The sequence below is a fragment of the Arachis ipaensis genome, chromosome B5 (assembly GCF_059453495.1).
Source record: "Arachis ipaensis isolate K30076 ecotype BB chromosome B5, ASM5945349v1, whole genome shotgun sequence".
In the NCBI taxonomy this organism is placed as follows: Eukaryota; Viridiplantae; Streptophyta; class Magnoliopsida; order Fabales; family Fabaceae; genus Arachis; species Arachis ipaensis.
Window position 1 is genome coordinate 1,403,335 of NC_142440.1, and position 16,912 is coordinate 1,420,246.

Below are 16,912 nucleotides of genomic sequence, written 5' to 3' on the forward strand. Positions count from 1 at the left end.
TTAATTCAATATTAGTTTTATATACACGTAATATAATTATATTAATTGATATATCTTTTAACTAAATAATTGATCGTGAAAATGATTGATTTAGCTAAATTTTTATTTAACAATTCTCAACTATCAACTTCACGTGAAGTCGACTGCACATGAGTTTCCACCAATAACGAAACTTATTAGAAAATATGTATTAAGTTGGGCGGGAAGTGGAAGAAAGAGGAAAGAGAGGCGCGTGGAAGAGAGAGGAAGAAAAATGTGTTTGACTTTGGTGGATAGTAGAGGATAGGGTGTGGGAAACGCATGGAGCGAGGAGCGAGCCATTAAGAAAGAAGCACGTGGAATGTAACAGCCGACGCAGTAAGTGGCGCTGATCGGTTTCTGTCCAACCGCATTTACCCTTTTCCCACCAGTAAAATAAATTACTACCACTATAACCGATTTATTACAACTCCACCACACTCTTCTAGTAGTGGGTGTGTCTTCTCTGAACGTCACAAAACCATAGCTTCCAACCTTTTCCCATGGTCATGGTCTCTATTCTCTATAATATTTACTACTCTTTTTCCTTATTTTTATTTTTTACATTTTTTACGTGTGTGTTATAAAAGAAAGAAAGAAGAAAATAAATCTTCGAAAGATTGTGAGGGACATTATTCTATTTTGTTTCCTTTCATACACTCCTGAGATTTTGCCTATTTGTCTGTGAAAGGAATCTTCCCTTATTGTTGTATTTTGGGTTGGTGAAATGAGAATGTCCCGTTAGCTTTCTTCATTAGCTCAGCTGTTGTTTCTGCTGCTTGGATTCTGATTCTGATACTTTTTTCTTTGGGGTGACAAAACAGGTTTGACTCAACTGAACAAACTTTTTCTCCTCAACATAAAAAGAAAGAAGAAGCAGCAAGAATGTATGGGGATTGCCAAGTAATGTCTACAATGGGAGGCAACGTAGTTGTAAACTCATCAGAAACACTTTTCTCTTCTCCGATCCAAAACAACAGCTTCACCTTCATGCCTACCATGCATTTTCATCACTCTTTTCCCACCATGGTACACAAAACAACCCTTTCTCTTCACCTTAATTATTATTGCTTCTTGTTTGATCAGTTTGTGCGGTTTTAGAAGGAAGAGGACGGGATCTTGCGAGGGAAGGAAGAGATCATGGAGAGCGGTTCAGGGAGTGAACAAGTTGAAGACAAGTCAGGGAATGAGCAAGAGACTGATCAACAACAGCCTCAGAATAAGAAGAAACGTTACCACAGGCACACTGCACGCCAGATCCATGAGATGGAAGCGTAATTACACTTAACCCCACACTTCCTTATGCTTAGATCTCTATTCTTTTTTATCAAACATGATTTTTTTCTTTTTTAGTTTGTTCAAGGAATGTCAACACCCGGATGATAAGCAACGGCTGAAACTTAGCCATGAACTCGGCCTTAAACCGCGCCAGGTTAAGTTCTGGTTCCAGAACCGCCGAACCCAGATGAAGGTACGGTTCAAACTTTTGTTGTTATTATTGTTTTATTCTATATACTAGTAGTAAGAATTGAGAGCTTTAAATCACCAACATTTCCATTAAGACGAAAAAACCCTAAAAAAATGTGTAGTGTACTCATAATTCATAAAGCTCTTAATTCATGCCATTAAGTTGAACGTCTCCGCCTATAGATACCTTGCACGTTTCCCAATGCAAACCGCGTTCTTTGGTTTGCATTAAAATCGTCTCTGTTTTTCTTTTGGTGAAAACTCAGGTGCACTCGACTTCACGTGAAGTTGATAGTATAGAGTCGTTAGATGATTTGACTAATTTGACTAAATTTTCATCGGTTCTCAACTATCAACTTCACCTGAAGTCAACTGCACTTGAGTTTCCGCCTTTTCCTTTTTCAATTTTAATTTGAATTTTTTTGTCTTCCTTTAAGCCCTAGTACACAGTGGTAATAATAATAATAATAAACAGCTATGCAACACAGACGGTGGTAGCTAGAAAATAGAAATAAAATGAAGCACAGTGAAGAGAGAATACTCAATAGTGAACACTCCTCTTTCTTTCTTTCTTTCTTCTTTTACTTGTTATTATTATTACGAGAGGTCTTTTATTTTTCTTCTTCCTTGGCCTTTTTCATCATACAGTCTGTATCCCATTAATGTTAGGCATTTAACCCAACCTGCCACATGTGGTCGCAAAACCAGTACTCATATTTATTGCACTATTTCATCATTACAGTCTTTTAGGGTTACGATACAATGGAACCAAGGGTCTTCAAGTAGTAGTAAAAGCTTTTGTATTTATTATACCTTAGTGCGTATTTAATAGTTTATCATCATTATCGTCACTTATTGTATGTATATACATTTAAGATTTAAGATTATCTTGTGTGCTTAGCTAGCTTGTTAGTTGTTAATCTAATAAGTTTGTTGGTAATATTATAGGCACAACAAGATCGGGCTGAAAATGTGATACTAAGAGCGGAGAATGAGACTCTAAAGAATGAGAATTATCGTCTACAAGCATCACTGCGTAGTGTTATATGTCCCAATTGTGGTGGTCCAGGAATAATGGGAGCTGATCTTGGCTTGGATGAACAACAACTTCGCATTGAAAATGCCAGGTTAAGAGAGGAGGTACCTTACCCAATTTATTTGTTCTCCCCTCTCTCTCTCTAAATGCACTACTAATAATAATTTTGCTGGATATTATATGAACCATTTTTTTATTGTTTTGATTTTGACCAACCATATTATTCTATGCTATCTGACTTCGAAAATTAATAGTCGGTTCTAAACCCATATGTATTAATTAGGCACACGCTGGTGGTATGCATATGCATATATACTTTGGTAGTACTATATCATGATAGGTAGTTTCATAATAACATCAACTTTATCAAAGGTGAAGGCACATTAATTTGACGGATAATACATGTAGATAAATTAAGAACGTACAGATATTATAAGTGCCATCGCTTAATTTATTAATTTATCATTTAGCATGTTTGCACTAATTAATATCAATTATTTTTTTATTATTTTAAACAATATTTAAAATTTTAAACAAATAAAACTTTATATATATTTTGACGACTTTAAATATATTTCACATTCTATCTTATATTTTGAAACTAACAGATTAATTAGAAGAGGTTAGGAGGCTATATATGAATTATGCTTACTCGTTAATACATGTTAATGTCAATTTTTTTGGAGGAAAAAAAAAAGCATCCCCACAAATTGATTACCACTAGTAATTAATTTTTTAAAAATTATTTTATAATTTAGATCTTAAATTACAAATTTTAAATTATAAAATTAAGCATTAAAATTAACTAAAAAATTTAGTTCTCAGTGTTTTCTATTATGTTATTTGTATGTAATATCACATAAATCTCAATAGAAGTTACATATTTTTATAAAGTAAAAGTTGTTACATTTATTAAGACCTGCACGGCTGCATCCATCAATAGAGAGCATTGAAGTTTACTATTAGTAAGATTATATTTATGTACAAAATATTGTGTATATATTAAAGACTTATATACTTTTTTTTTTTTTTTACTAAAGATAGGAGAGTCAAACCTGCAACTTCTTAATTGAGTATGGAGAGACTATACCATTTGAATTATAATTCATTGGCTTAAAGACTTATATACTTATATATCAATATTTTGTATTTTATATATGTTTTATACGATTTGATAGGTGGTTTTTTTTTTATCTAGCAAGTATAATTGATTTAGATTGTATCTTGTTACGTTAAAATTTGAATGTTACCCGTGTTACCTATGTATTAAGTTTTGAGAATTCTTGTGATTAATTTTTCAGTTGGAACGTGTGTGTTGCCTGACATCAAGATACAGCGGGCGTCCAATCCAAACAATGGCACCAGCACCAGCACTGATGGCCCCATCACTGGACTTGGACATGAACATCTACCCAAGGCACTACGTTGATCCCACCATTCCCCCGTGCACCGAGATGATTCCTGTTCCAATGCTGCCCCCGGAAGCTTCTCAGTTCCCGGAGGGCGGTCTCTTAATGGAAGAGGAGAAGTCTCTGGCCATGGACCTTGCCGCCTCTTCCATGGCCGAGCTTGTCAAGATGTGCCATGCTAACGAGCCGCTTTGGATCCGTGGCTGCGACGGCGATAGGGAAGTTCTTAACTTTGAGGAGCACGGCAGGCTGTTCCCGTGGCCGTTGAATCTCAAGCACCGGACTGACCTCCGGACTGAAGCTAGCCGTGACACCGCTGTTGTCATCATGAATAGTGTCACTCTTGTTGATGCCTTCCTCGATGCTGTAAGTCATTATTCAACTAGACACAATCTTGCATGTTGATTCTTTTCATATAATCTTGTTTTGTTGTTGATATATATTGTAGAACAAGTGGATGGAACTGTTTCCCACAATTGTTTCTAGAGCAAAAACGGTCCAAATAATATCTTCAAATGCTTCTGGCCATGCAAGCGGGTCTCTTCAGCTGGTAGGTGTCAATAATGATTCAAATTGTAGTTATCATGCACTTTGATTAATTGATTATTACTTGTGATGGATCAGATGTATGCGGAATTCCAAGTTCTTTCTCCATTGGTATCGACTCGTGAGACTCATTTCCTTCGGTACTGTCAACATAACGCTGAGGAGGGAACGTGGGGCATTGTTGACTTCCCAATCGATAGCTTTCAGCAGAACCTGCACCCTTCTTATCCCAGATACTGCAGGCGACCCTCTGGCTGTCTCATTCAAGACATGCCAAATGGATATTCAAGGGTGCGTCAGTGTTTTATGTTTGGAATAAAATGATGATACATACATATTATGTAAAAGGATAGTAATAAATAACGATGCATATATATGTATAGGTAACATGGATTGAGCATGCAGAAGTAGAAGAGAAACCCGTGCATCAGATATTCAGCAACTATGTTTACAGTGGTATGGCTTTTGGTGCACAGCGGTGGTTGGGTGTTTTGCAGAGACAATGTGAGAGGGTTGCTAGCCTCATGGCCAGAAACATTTCAGATCTTGGAGTGATACACTCACCAGAAGCTAGAAAGAACTTGATGAAACTTGCACAGAGGATGATAAGAACGTTCAGCCTCAACATGAGCACGTCAAGTGGTCAATCATGGACTGCAATATCAGATTCCCCTGAAGATACCGTTAGAATCACCACCAGGAAGATCACAGAGCCTGGTCAACCCAACGGTGTCATTCTGGGTGCTGTTTCAACCACTTGGCTTCCCTATTCCCACACCAAGGTCTTTGATCTGTTACGCGATGAACGCCACAGATCTCAGATGGATGCTCTTTCCAATGGGAATTCACTCAATGAAGTTGCTCACATTGCAAATGGTTCCCATCCAGGAAACTGCATTTCCCTTCTCCGCATAAATGTAAGATGACTTGGATTTAAACATGTATAGTTAGTTAGTTAGTTAGTTAGTTAGTTACACATTGTTTTGATGCAGGTTGCGAGCAACTCGTCGCAGAACGTGGAGCTAATGCTGCAAGAGAGCTGTACGGACCAATCAGGGAGTGTGGTGGTGTACACTACCATTGCTGTGGACTCCATTCAGGTAGCCATGAGCGGAGAGGATCCTTCATGCATTGCGCTTCTCCCACAAGGTTTCATTATAACGCCAATGCCGCCATCAACCAACAACTCATCCTCTTCTGAAGCTCTTATCAATGAGCATGGCTGCCTCCTCACCGTTGGCCTCCAGATTCTAGCTAGCACCATTCCCTCCGCCAAGCTCAACCTGTCCAGCGTCACCTCCATCACCAACCACCTCTGCAGCACCGTGCACCAGATCGAAGCCTCTCTTTGCAACACCGCCAACAATGAACCAACCACCACCACTGCACCTCCCAAAACAGTCAACTAATTAATGCTTGCATTGATTTTCCCACCTAAAATCGAATCTGTTTAGTGGTAACTTTAATTTAACAAGGGGAGGGGTAAAAGTGGGATTTAAATAAAAAAGCACATGGGGGTTGTTAGTTGTTTAAGTAGTTAGTTAGGGAAGTGATGAATGTGTGGGTGTGGGTGTGGGTGTAGTTAATAGTTATGTTATGTGTGTGGGGTGTAGAGGGACTGAGGGAGTCAAGAGCGCACCAGATAATACCCTCTTGAGGGTGTGTTGGTTCGGGTATTGACTCCTGCTTCTTTGTCAGCCTCTACATATGTAATATGTTTCATTCTCAATTCAACTTTGTTTCATTTTCATCTCTCCCGCTTTGTTCTGTTTATTATGATAATTCTGCATTTTCAATCACTTTTTGCTCAACACTCAACAATCCTATTACTTTGCTCTCTTTCGCAATCATAATAAAGAAAGCAGAGTGGATGAGAATCTTCTATACTAAGAGATGTAGAAGAGTTGTTATATCCAGATGCCTAATCTCACCTAACAGCCAATAACAACTTTCTCGTTATATCCTAACAAACAATAACTAACTTTATTAATACAGCTTCAAAGGGATTTGTAAAGATGTCTGCCACTTGGATTTGACTGGAACATGAGTAATGAATAGTCGTTTTCTAATTCACTTGGTCTCTAATAAAATGTAAATCCAATTCAAAGTATTTGGATTTCCTATGTGATATACTATATGTAAAATATTTTATATGAAAAATATATGTATGATATTTTGATAAGATGATGAATTGATGCATGGTACAAATAAATTGATACAGAACTGGTTTTATGTTAGTAAGTTATTTCCAAGATAAATGCAATAGTTAACCATACACTTTTTGCAATCAAGATTGTCTCCACAATATGCATCCGTAAAGCCAATTTTTCTAGTGTTACTACTTTAGAAAAAAACTAGTTCTTGATCTCTAGTACCTTGAATGTAACACAGAATCCTTTTGATGCCCTTCTATTGATTGATAGTGAGATTGATAGCATGCGGATAACTAGCTTCTAACCCAATAAAAAGGATAAAATTTTCAAGATCTTTTAGACAAAATATAGAGTTCAAATTGCTGAATTATAATATGAAGTTCAGAAGAACTACTTTCTATAACTAGTGTATCATCCACGTGTGCCAACACAAATAGGTGATAGAGATAAAAGAACTTCTAATTAATAAAAGGCCAATTTTTTGGTGTTTAGTTTGTCTAACTTTTTTGTAAAATGAATTTTTAATATTTTAAAATTATTTATATTTATATTATTTAAATGAAATATAAATTTTTATTTTTTATAAATTAAATATTAAAATTTAAATACCGTATCAATCACCTTTTTTTTTTTTTGGTATTACCGTATCAATCACCTTTAAAAAAAGGATTAGACTTGGTATTCACAAATTAGACAAACTCAAGAACTATGATAGCTTTCTTTAGCCATTTAAAAAAAAAAAAAGAAGGGGCCTGAGCCTGCTTATAGCCTTATATACTAGGAAAGGGGTTTGGAGGGCAAAGCTTAGGTGCCATTTTTGCCCAAAATATTATCTTTCAGAAACCCTACTTGTGATTTTTTATTTTCAAATGCTCTTTGAAAATAACAGGCCTATTTTATCATACTAGGGCTTTCCTTGGGCCTCATAAAAGCTCCATCCATTTAATTGAAAAATTATAAAAATAAAGTTTAAATATATAGGTTGAAATTATAATTAAATTTGCGTATTTTATTGAACTAAACTTATAAATTTCGTTGAACTAAAAATAAAGTGAAAAGAATATTGAGAGTGCAAGAAACTAACTGAACAGAAAAAATCGACACCTTACTTTTATTAGATGGAAAAAAACAAGTTTTAGTATATTATATAAGTAGATAGATAGATAGACAGATTAATGAAATAGAATTCAAATTTAAAAAATGTGTAAGTAAATTTAGAAATCAAACTCCTTTTGATCTGATTTACAAATAAAAAAAAATGAGAATTAAAATTTAAAAAAATTAAATTATTTATTTTTAATTATTTTAAATCAAGAAAAAAAATCACTCTCGAAAGAATTCTAATTGCTTGCTCTTAGTCTCCCTCACACTTAGTCCTCTCTCCCAGCACTAAGATAGGAGACTAACAAAAATAATTAACAAAAAAATGCATTCACAGATTGCTAATTATTATTATTATGCAACCTCTTAATTGAATATAGAAAGACTATACCATTTGAGCTATAATTCATTATTATTATTATTATTATTATTATTATTATTATTATTATTATTATTATATACTATATACTATATAAAAAAGTTTAATCATTGTCATTATATAATATTTATGTTTACTGTTGTTAAATAACTAAATAATCCGTAAAAAAATATTGCATTAAAGAATTAGCGGTTGAAAAATGAAGATTTTTTAAAAATTTTATTATCATACAATAATAAAATTAAAAGAGTACGTAAATAGTACATAGAAAATATACAAAAATAAAAAAATATTGTTATATATTTTTTTATTGAAAAATCATAAAAATAAAATTAAAATATATAAACTAAAATTATAACTATTCTATTGAATTAAATTTATAAACCGTAAATTTTTTTTATTTTTATCATGAACTAAAATAAAAAAACATAATAATAACCAAATTTTAATTATTATTATTATTATTATTATTATTATTATTATTATTATTATTAAGTTCATATACCAGAAGTTAAAAACATCAATCAGTTGCTCCATTGATTCAGATAATGACGTAGAATATTAGTAGATTTTTTTTTTAAAGGTGCTCACATTGCATGTTCATTTTTTTTTAAGTTAATATGAATAATTCCAAATTTTATTATTATTATTATTATTATTATTATTATTATTATATAAAAAACTTTAATCATTGTCATTATATAATGTTTATGTTTACTGTTGTTAAATAACCAAATAATACGTAAGAGAAAAGGTTGTATTAAAGAATTAGTCGTTGAAGAATGAAAATTTTTTAAGAATTTAATTATCATACAACAATAAAATTAAAAGAGTACGTAAAAAGTACATAAAAAATATACAAAAATAAAAAATATTGTTATATATTTTTTTATTGAAAAATTATAAAAATAAAATTAAAATTTATAAACTAAAATTATAACTATTTTACTGAATTAAATTTATAAATCGTAAAATTTTTTTATTGTTATCATGAACTAAAGTATAATAATAATAATAATAATAATAATAATAATAATAATAATAATAATAATAATAATAATAATAATAATAATAATAATAATAATAATAATAATAACCAAATTTATTGATCATAATATTTGGTTATTATTATTATTATTTACTAAAATATTTTTGTAGTTCACTTTTAATATACTAAAATAACTTTTTAGGATTAATTAAAAAAAAGACTGCAATACACTTATAAAATTAACAACAATTATTTGATTGTATCAAAAATTAAAAATTTGAATTTAATATAAAAATTAAAATATTCTTATATTTTAGTTAATTTTAAAAATATTAAAGTTGTGCATTTTTAGGATTTATTTAAGAAAAACTAAAATATCCTTATAAGATTGATTTAGAGTTTAGGGTTTAGAATATAGAGTTTATGGTTTTAGAGTTTAAGATTTAGGGTTTATGGATTTTAGGATTTTTAGGGTTTTTAAGGGGTTTATGGGGTTTAGGGTTTATGATTTTTTGTTTTTAGGGTTTAGGGTTTGGGGTTTAGGAGTTTTGGAAGTTTGGGATTTAGGAGTTTAGGGTTTAGGGTTTAGGGTTTAGGATTTTAGGGATTTAAAGGGTTAAGGGGTTTAGGATTTTAGAGTTTTAGGGGTTTTAGGGATTTTAGGGTTTTAGTGGTTTCAGGAGTTTTAGGTTTCAGGGTATTAAGATTTTGGAATTTTAGGGTCTTAGATAGGGGTTTTAGGGGTTTAGAAATTTTAGAGTTTGGGGTTTGGAGTTTGGGATTTTGGGATTTAGGAGTTTTGAGATTTTGGGGTTTTAGAAGTTAGAGGTTTAGAAATTTTGGGTTTAGGAGTTAGAGGTTAGGGGTTAGGGTTTAGGATGTAGGGTGTAGAGTCTAGAGTGTAGGGTCTAGGATCTAGGATAATTTTAAGGTTTTAGAGTTTTTGAATTTTTGAATTTTGGATTTTAGATTTTTGGGTTAATTCAGAGTTCAGAGTTCAGGATTTAGGTTTATGATTTAGGGTTTGCCCAAATCATTATCTTTCAGAAACCTTACTTGTGATTTTTTTTTTTCAAATACTCTTTGAAAATAACAGGCCTACTTTATCATACTAGGGCTTTCCTTGGGCCTCATAAAAGCTCCATCCATGTTCCCACCTTATTCTACTTTTATATATCTTTTTTCCTCCTTTTGTACAATCAACTTGATTCATATTCTCTATACAAACAAAAAAAGAATGAAGAAAAGCCTTTATTCATATGTTTCATTCTCCGACCCGTTAATGTAACCTGAAGACTAGTTACTAGGTCTATATATACCTCTTTATTTATTATTTAATAAAGTGTCAAATCTGTTGTGAAAATACAGTGAAAAGTAGATAAATAGAGATAGAAATTTATATACGAGGATATAGAATAGTTATATGTTGATGATATTCTCATAATATAATACTCGGTAATATATAAAAATATATTTTTTATTACACAAAAATTATATACAAGAATTCAACACAAGTTAGGATAATTTAAATTTATAAATTTGATGTGTCTTGAAATTTTTTTTGAAGATTTATTTATACATGAAGATTTTAAAATAATTAATAAAATATTATTTACCTAACCCACTTACTAATTAATAAAAATATATTATGAAAAATTCATGCTTCATTAATTGATAATATTCTATACTCTATTATGATATGAGATATCTATAATTGATAATATTTTATACTTCATTATGTATTAATAATGTTCCATGATATAACATCCATAATAATAACCATTTTATAACAAAATCCAAATTTTAGTCATTAGTCAATGATACTCTAAAGTAAAAACTAATTATTGACTATTTTCTCTTGAGCGCTTGAGTTTTGAAATCTTACTAGAATTGAATTGAATAAATTAAAATAATAAAAAAGGGAGACATTGAGACAGGGTTATTCCCTTTTGTAAAAATTCTAGTGGAAATGTCTCCATTCTAAGATAGTGGTTCTCTAACTTTGAGGCATTTGTTCGGTATTCAAGATAATGGCATGGTCCTAGGTTAGCTCTAATACTACTATTCTAAGCAAAACTTAATCAAATATGTTGCCACTTCGAGGTATATCAAAATCAAACTCAAATCTTTTGGTGAAATTATGAAGTAAAGCTTTAAGGGACAGCAGAAAGAAAAGGAGAAGCAAAAGGCAAACACATCAATTTGACCAAGATTCCATGCATACATTGGCATGCAAATAAACATTTGCTAAACACATTTATGCATCGAATCCAATTAATATATATTCTTTTATACTAATTTAATGTATAAATTGATATAAATAAATATTATATTTCTGGTGACTACTCACATAAATTGTTTTCATGCAAATATAATAAATAAAAATTATCAAATAATATATATTTTTTTACTAAATTATTAATTTTCAACTAAAGAAAAATTTCATGGGAGTAATCACCAATATCTTAAGGCGGAAACTCAGGTATAGTCAACTTCACGTGAAACTAATAATTGAGAGTTATTATAGATGAAAATTTAGTCAAATCAGTCAATCTATTTAATGACTTTTAACTATCAACTTTATGTGAAGTTGATTCTACCTGAGTTTTCACCTATAAAGCATGGACACTTCGCTGAGTTGTTGTGTCCGCGTGTTGGACACATTTCGGACACGACACTTACCGACACTCGTCCGACACGCGTGTCTGCTATGTCTAACCGTGTCTTGATAAAAAATAAAAAATTTTTCTCTAGGCATGCCTGGACACACCTAAATACCTTCACGTGTCAGTGTGTTCAGTCATATTCTTAACATATATTTTCAAACTAAATTTAGATATAGTATATATTATTATTTATTAAAACGAACAAATATTTTAAATACTTGATATAATTAAAATAAAATATTAAAATATCATTACGATTTATCTAAAAATTATTTTATATTTTATATGTATACGTATCTTCGTATCATATAAAATTTTAAAATTCACGTGTCAACGTATCCCATATCATGTCTGTCTCGTATCCTTATTAGTGTCCGTACATCATAGGTTTTCACCATATTTCAATATGATAAGAAAGAAGAGAGATGGAGAAAACATATTGAATTGGAAGCTCGAAAAATGACATCGAAAGTAGAAGATTCCCTTGGATGGGAATGAGTATATGTCGTTTTTGGCAATGGCCAACCAAGACACACATAATTAAGGGCCGGTTTTTGAGTAGTTGTCGTTTTGAGTTTGACCGGTTCAACCAAAAAAATAAGAAATAAAATTAGAAAAGAAAGGTCCAAGTCATATAGTCTTTGCCTAACCTAATATAAACACAACATCATTGTCTAAGAAATCAACTCAGTCAAGGTTTCAAGAGTGTCAGCATTTTTAGCAAATTCAGCCAATTGCTATGAAGTATGAACAACCTCTATTAGTAGACATTCATTCATACACATGTAACCCTTTTTTTTCTTTTCTTTTCTTTTCCTTTTATCTCTTTATTAGAACTCATAAAGTCATAGCTAGCTAGTTTTCATAAACATTGAATGATTGAGGCTATATTAAAATATTTTCTTGCCGACCCAAAAAAAAAAAAAAAAAACTGTTCTCTGTTTAGTATATACTAGTCGTGGGTCATACCCTTATTTTGAAAATTTGAAAATTTCATTTTCATATAAGCTATTTCCAATGTGGACTTTGGTGATAATTCAAACATGTCTCTGTGATTTTCATAATAAACTAGTATTAATACTTCTTCCTTCCAAAACACGTGTTCTAAATTCTAATGGTGAAATATGTTATCCTAGGAAAAGTAATTTACTATAAGAATTAAACTTGATCATATAAGACTTAAGTTGGTGTTATATATCATATCAAGTGTAGACAAAATCATGTTCAAATTTATGTTTAGTCACTCACTTAAGTCATTGACAAAAAGTTTAAGTATTAATTTGAAATCTTGATAAGGGATATGCTATAGTAAAAAAGTGATTTTTAATGAAGAAGAAAAAGAATTTTTAAAATACAAAAATAAAAGTATAATGTGTAATGAATATTTTTAAAAAGACAATTACAATTTTCACTTTTACTCAATTTTATTTTTAAATACTTAATCATATATTGATATAATATCATGGGGTTCCCAAATTGGTGGTTAATTAAACGAATCTCTAAATTAACAACAAAAAATAAGTTGCTAAAATGTTTTAGCAACCAATAATTATTGATTGAGTTTTCGGTTGCCAAATCATTTACTAATATACAAGCCCTAGCAACTAGTAAGCAACCAATTTTAAACGTTGCTAATTAAATTTCTTGTAGTGAACTATTCCATTAAGATAAGTTCTTAATCTCTACACAAAAAACCTTCATTATTAGTTTGTAGGTCACATACTCACATTTGTATAAGATAATAGGTTTGAGGCCTTTAATCTTATTAATTATGGGGATACACACTTTTGGGTTTAAGACAAAAAAGAATATTTGTCATCTTATAACAAGATGACCTAAAAAAAAAGCTAATTGTGTATATTTATTTTTTTTTTTTTTGAAAAAACAAGTAACTCAATAAATTTGAGGCTATGCCTACTTGATGTCAAGCTCCTCCACTGACTACAATTTGATTCTAATTTCTAATTAATGTAGGGATTAACTATGTAATCAAGGCAAAACTCAAATGTCAAACTCTCATATCATACCCTAATTAATTTCTTCTAGAAATATAGTAAAATAGAAGAAATTGTTTAGGATGAGGTGGCAGTAGTGATGTGTTGAGGAATAATAAAGAGAAGGCCTCAAAGAGTGGAAAAGGAGATATGACCCAACATCAACTAATTCAACTTCCCCCCACCACCAGAATCTTAATCTGAACCACACCACACTGGATTCTGAAAACGAAATCTACACAAAATCACCAAAATCAACAACAGTGCAACCATCAACATACACCACATCACCTTCAATTCTTTCATGCTACATTATTATTAATATTATTATTCCTAGCAAATTCGAACACAAATTAAATAAAGAGTAAAGTATTGTTTTTGTCTCCAACGTTTGGGGTAAGTCCTATTTGTGTTCCTAACGTTTAAATCGTCATATTTGTATCCTTAACGTTTATAAAAGTGATTCAATGTTATCCTACTATCAATTATACAAACAAATCAGATTATATTTTTCAATTATTCTCACTTGGATGTATTCATTCTTAATTAGGTCTCACTTGGATGTGTTTGATTTTAATATTATACCACTATTTGTGTTTAGATTCAATTATGTCTCTAGAAAAGTGAATTATGTAAATATTGTAGGAATTAGTTTCAACATTTGATGAGCTATTTTTCGGAGTAGATCATCGATTCTATCCCAGACATTTGTATTCTAACTTCAAGAAGAGATTTTTAAAACTTAAACTAAAGTGCTCATGATGTGTAATTGATGGTAGGATAACATTGAATCAGTTTTACAAACGTTAGGGATACAAATAGGACGATTTAAACGTTAGGGACACAAATAGGAATTACTCCAAACGTTGGAGACAAAAACAATACTTTACTCTTAAATAAATTAAGTACATCTTTTTTGGTTGCCCACGGTATCCCCCAACCCGACAGGCTAAGGACTAATCCATCACGGATCGAAGCTCCATTTAAGGGTCTGCCGCTGGCCAATGAGTTGCTGCATGCACAAGGCGGGATTCGAACTCCCGATACTTGCTTAAGCGGACGAGTGAGTTGACCACTTGACTAACCCAAGTTGGTTAAATTAGGTACATCTAATCTAACTGATCTATATGCTACATATTCTTATTAGTATACACCTTTATTAATAAAGTTTATTTTTGATGGTCGTGCGATTATATCCGTTTTTTCCGATGACTTTACGTGATTAATGTGAAAAGTAGTTATTTTTATTGATGTGATATTATGTAATTGGATGTACGTGTAAAATTATCTTGCACTGACAGTATATCGAAATTAAATTCTTATTAATATTAATATTCCGCAAAACCCTATTAGGGCATTTTTATTTGATATTAAGTACAAAGAAATGTTAAATCTTAATGACTAAGAGATATTGATATTCTTAGCGGCAAAGCCCACAAACAATTCCAAAACCATAGATATTGGGCCACTGGAGGGGGGGATTTTGTTGCTGTGGAACTCACTTTGCACTATACACAACATGATTGATTCCATGGAATAATAAAATAAGTGGGGTTAAGTAAAAGTGCTTTGTGAGCAGTGACACCGCAGCCAAAGGAACACCTCTTTTTATTTTTATTTTTATTTTTTTAATTATTTATTTAATGAGATGTGGCTATGGTTGATAGGGTTAGTTTTATTTTCTATTTTCTATTTTTATTTTTTTTGTGTGTGTGAAAAACACGGTGGCTCCCAACCAAATATGGACACAAAATTTAGTTAAGTTTCAACATCCCCACAAATGTGTAATAAAGTTCGAAAAAGTTGTTCTCAACTTTTCCTTTTTAGCTACATCACAAAGGTACGTGGTAGCTTCTCTTGCCATAAATAAAAATCCTAACTCCATAGCCATAAAAGAAAAGAAAAAATACCTGCATACATTATTCTTTTCTTTTGTTGTTTTATTTATTTATTTATTTCCCCTTTCTAAAAATATGTGACCATGTTCCAATTTCAACGAATTTTATTTTACACATGTATGTATTCTTTGCGTGGTTTTTCCCCACCTATGATCGATCATGTACAGTAGTATATATAATTGAATTATTATTAAGGTCTTGTTTGGGTGAGTTTGTAAGAAAAGATCTTTTTTCGAGTTATTTTTTTTAAAAGATCTTATGAAAAAAGTAAAAATAATTTTATATTTGGATATGTCATGTAAAAAAATTTTTTTATTTATCAATTATGTTTGAATATAACAATATAAAAGTATTTTTTTATTTATTTATTACATAAAAAATATCTTTTTTTAAAAGAAATTTTTTTTAAAAAAAAGATATAAATTACCGTTTCTAAAAAAAGATGTTTTTCTAATTTTTTTAATATTTTTACTTTATTATTCAAAATTTGTCAAACACGCTAAAAAATAAAAAAAATATTTTATTAAAAAATATTTTTTTTATTAAAATAATAACGTCTAAAGAAGCACTAAATAATTAAATGCGAGAAAGTTAGGAAACGTGGATAATATTGAAGAAAGAAGGTAGGCTAAGATAAATATAAATGGGGCCTATAAAAGTTTGGTATCAAAGTGAGAAAATTCAAAGATTTGGTCAGCCAGTGGGGCTCAACATGGTGGCTGAAAAGGTTGTGTCCAATGAGTGGTTTCCACCGCAATTCTCATATATATTTTTTTAATTTTATTTTATTTCCGTGTGAGTAAATGAATGCCGTTGTTTTAGGTCAGAGATGAAGACTACTACTCTACTGAATTTGTTTTGGGTAAGCTAGGTACCTTTAATTTCAATACGTGTCTTAATGTTGATGAATATTATTATTGATTGGTTTGTGTTTTTGTCCAAATTTGTGTGGAAACATAAAAGTGAACGTACGTAGTCAAATTCTTCTCTCAAGTCTCAAATATGGTTTTCAAAACTTTGTACTTATTATCCATGACATGCACAAATTATATACCATATCTAGAACAGGATATATATTCATTATTATTATTATAGCAGTGTGATCTTTTTTGAAAATGAAGTTCAGGTCTACGTTCACATTATGAACCTCTTTTCCTGCCACGCTATTGGAGGGGTTTTTCAGGAAAATCATCAATTTCATTTTACTTTATTAATTTTACTTCTATATATGTATTGTATTGTTCATAAAGGATAATG

The 16,912-nt window shown here is 30.9% G+C and overlaps 1 protein-coding gene across 4 annotated transcripts; it reads left to right on the top strand.

Annotated features, from left to right (window-relative positions):
• The first annotated feature begins 466 nt into the window (after positions 1-466).
• On the top strand, positions 467-6,230 carry HB-7 (homeobox-7). Of its 4 annotated transcripts, none has more exons than XM_088488734.1 (10): positions 467-530; positions 843-1,047; positions 1,120-1,292; positions 1,372-1,489; positions 2,434-2,625; positions 3,823-4,296; positions 4,379-4,480; positions 4,555-4,767; positions 4,860-5,393; positions 5,469-6,230. In XM_088488734.1, exons 2-10 carry the CDS (start codon positions 904-906, stop codon positions 5,883-5,885), a joined length of 2,367 nt encoding a protein of 788 aa, XP_088344860.1. In that variant the 5' UTR covers positions 467-530; positions 843-903; the 3' UTR covers positions 5,886-6,230. The 4 variants fall into 4 exon arrangements, with proteins under 4 accessions (XP_088344860.1, XP_088344858.1, XP_088344859.1 ...); XM_088488732.1 differs by having other exon boundaries at positions 473-524; XM_088488733.1 differs by lacking the exon at positions 467-530 and adding an exon at positions 601-736.
• The last annotated feature ends 10,682 nt before the right edge of the window (positions 6,231-16,912 follow it).

What these genes read in the sequence shown, in the direction of transcription:
- HB-7 (XM_088488734.1), top strand. Translation starts at nt 904, where the DNA reads ATGTATGGGGATTGCCAAGTAATGTCTACAATGGGAGGCAACGTAGTT. An exon ending in ACCGCCGAACCCAGATGAAG is followed by an intron (nt 1,490 to 2,433) that starts GTACGGTTCAAA and finishes GTAATATTATAG; the next exon opens with GCACAACAAGATCGGGCTGA. An exon ending in ATGCCAGGTTAAGAGAGGAG is followed by an intron (nt 2,626 to 3,822) that starts GTACCTTACCCA and finishes TTAATTTTTCAG; the next exon opens with TTGGAACGTGTGTGTTGCCT.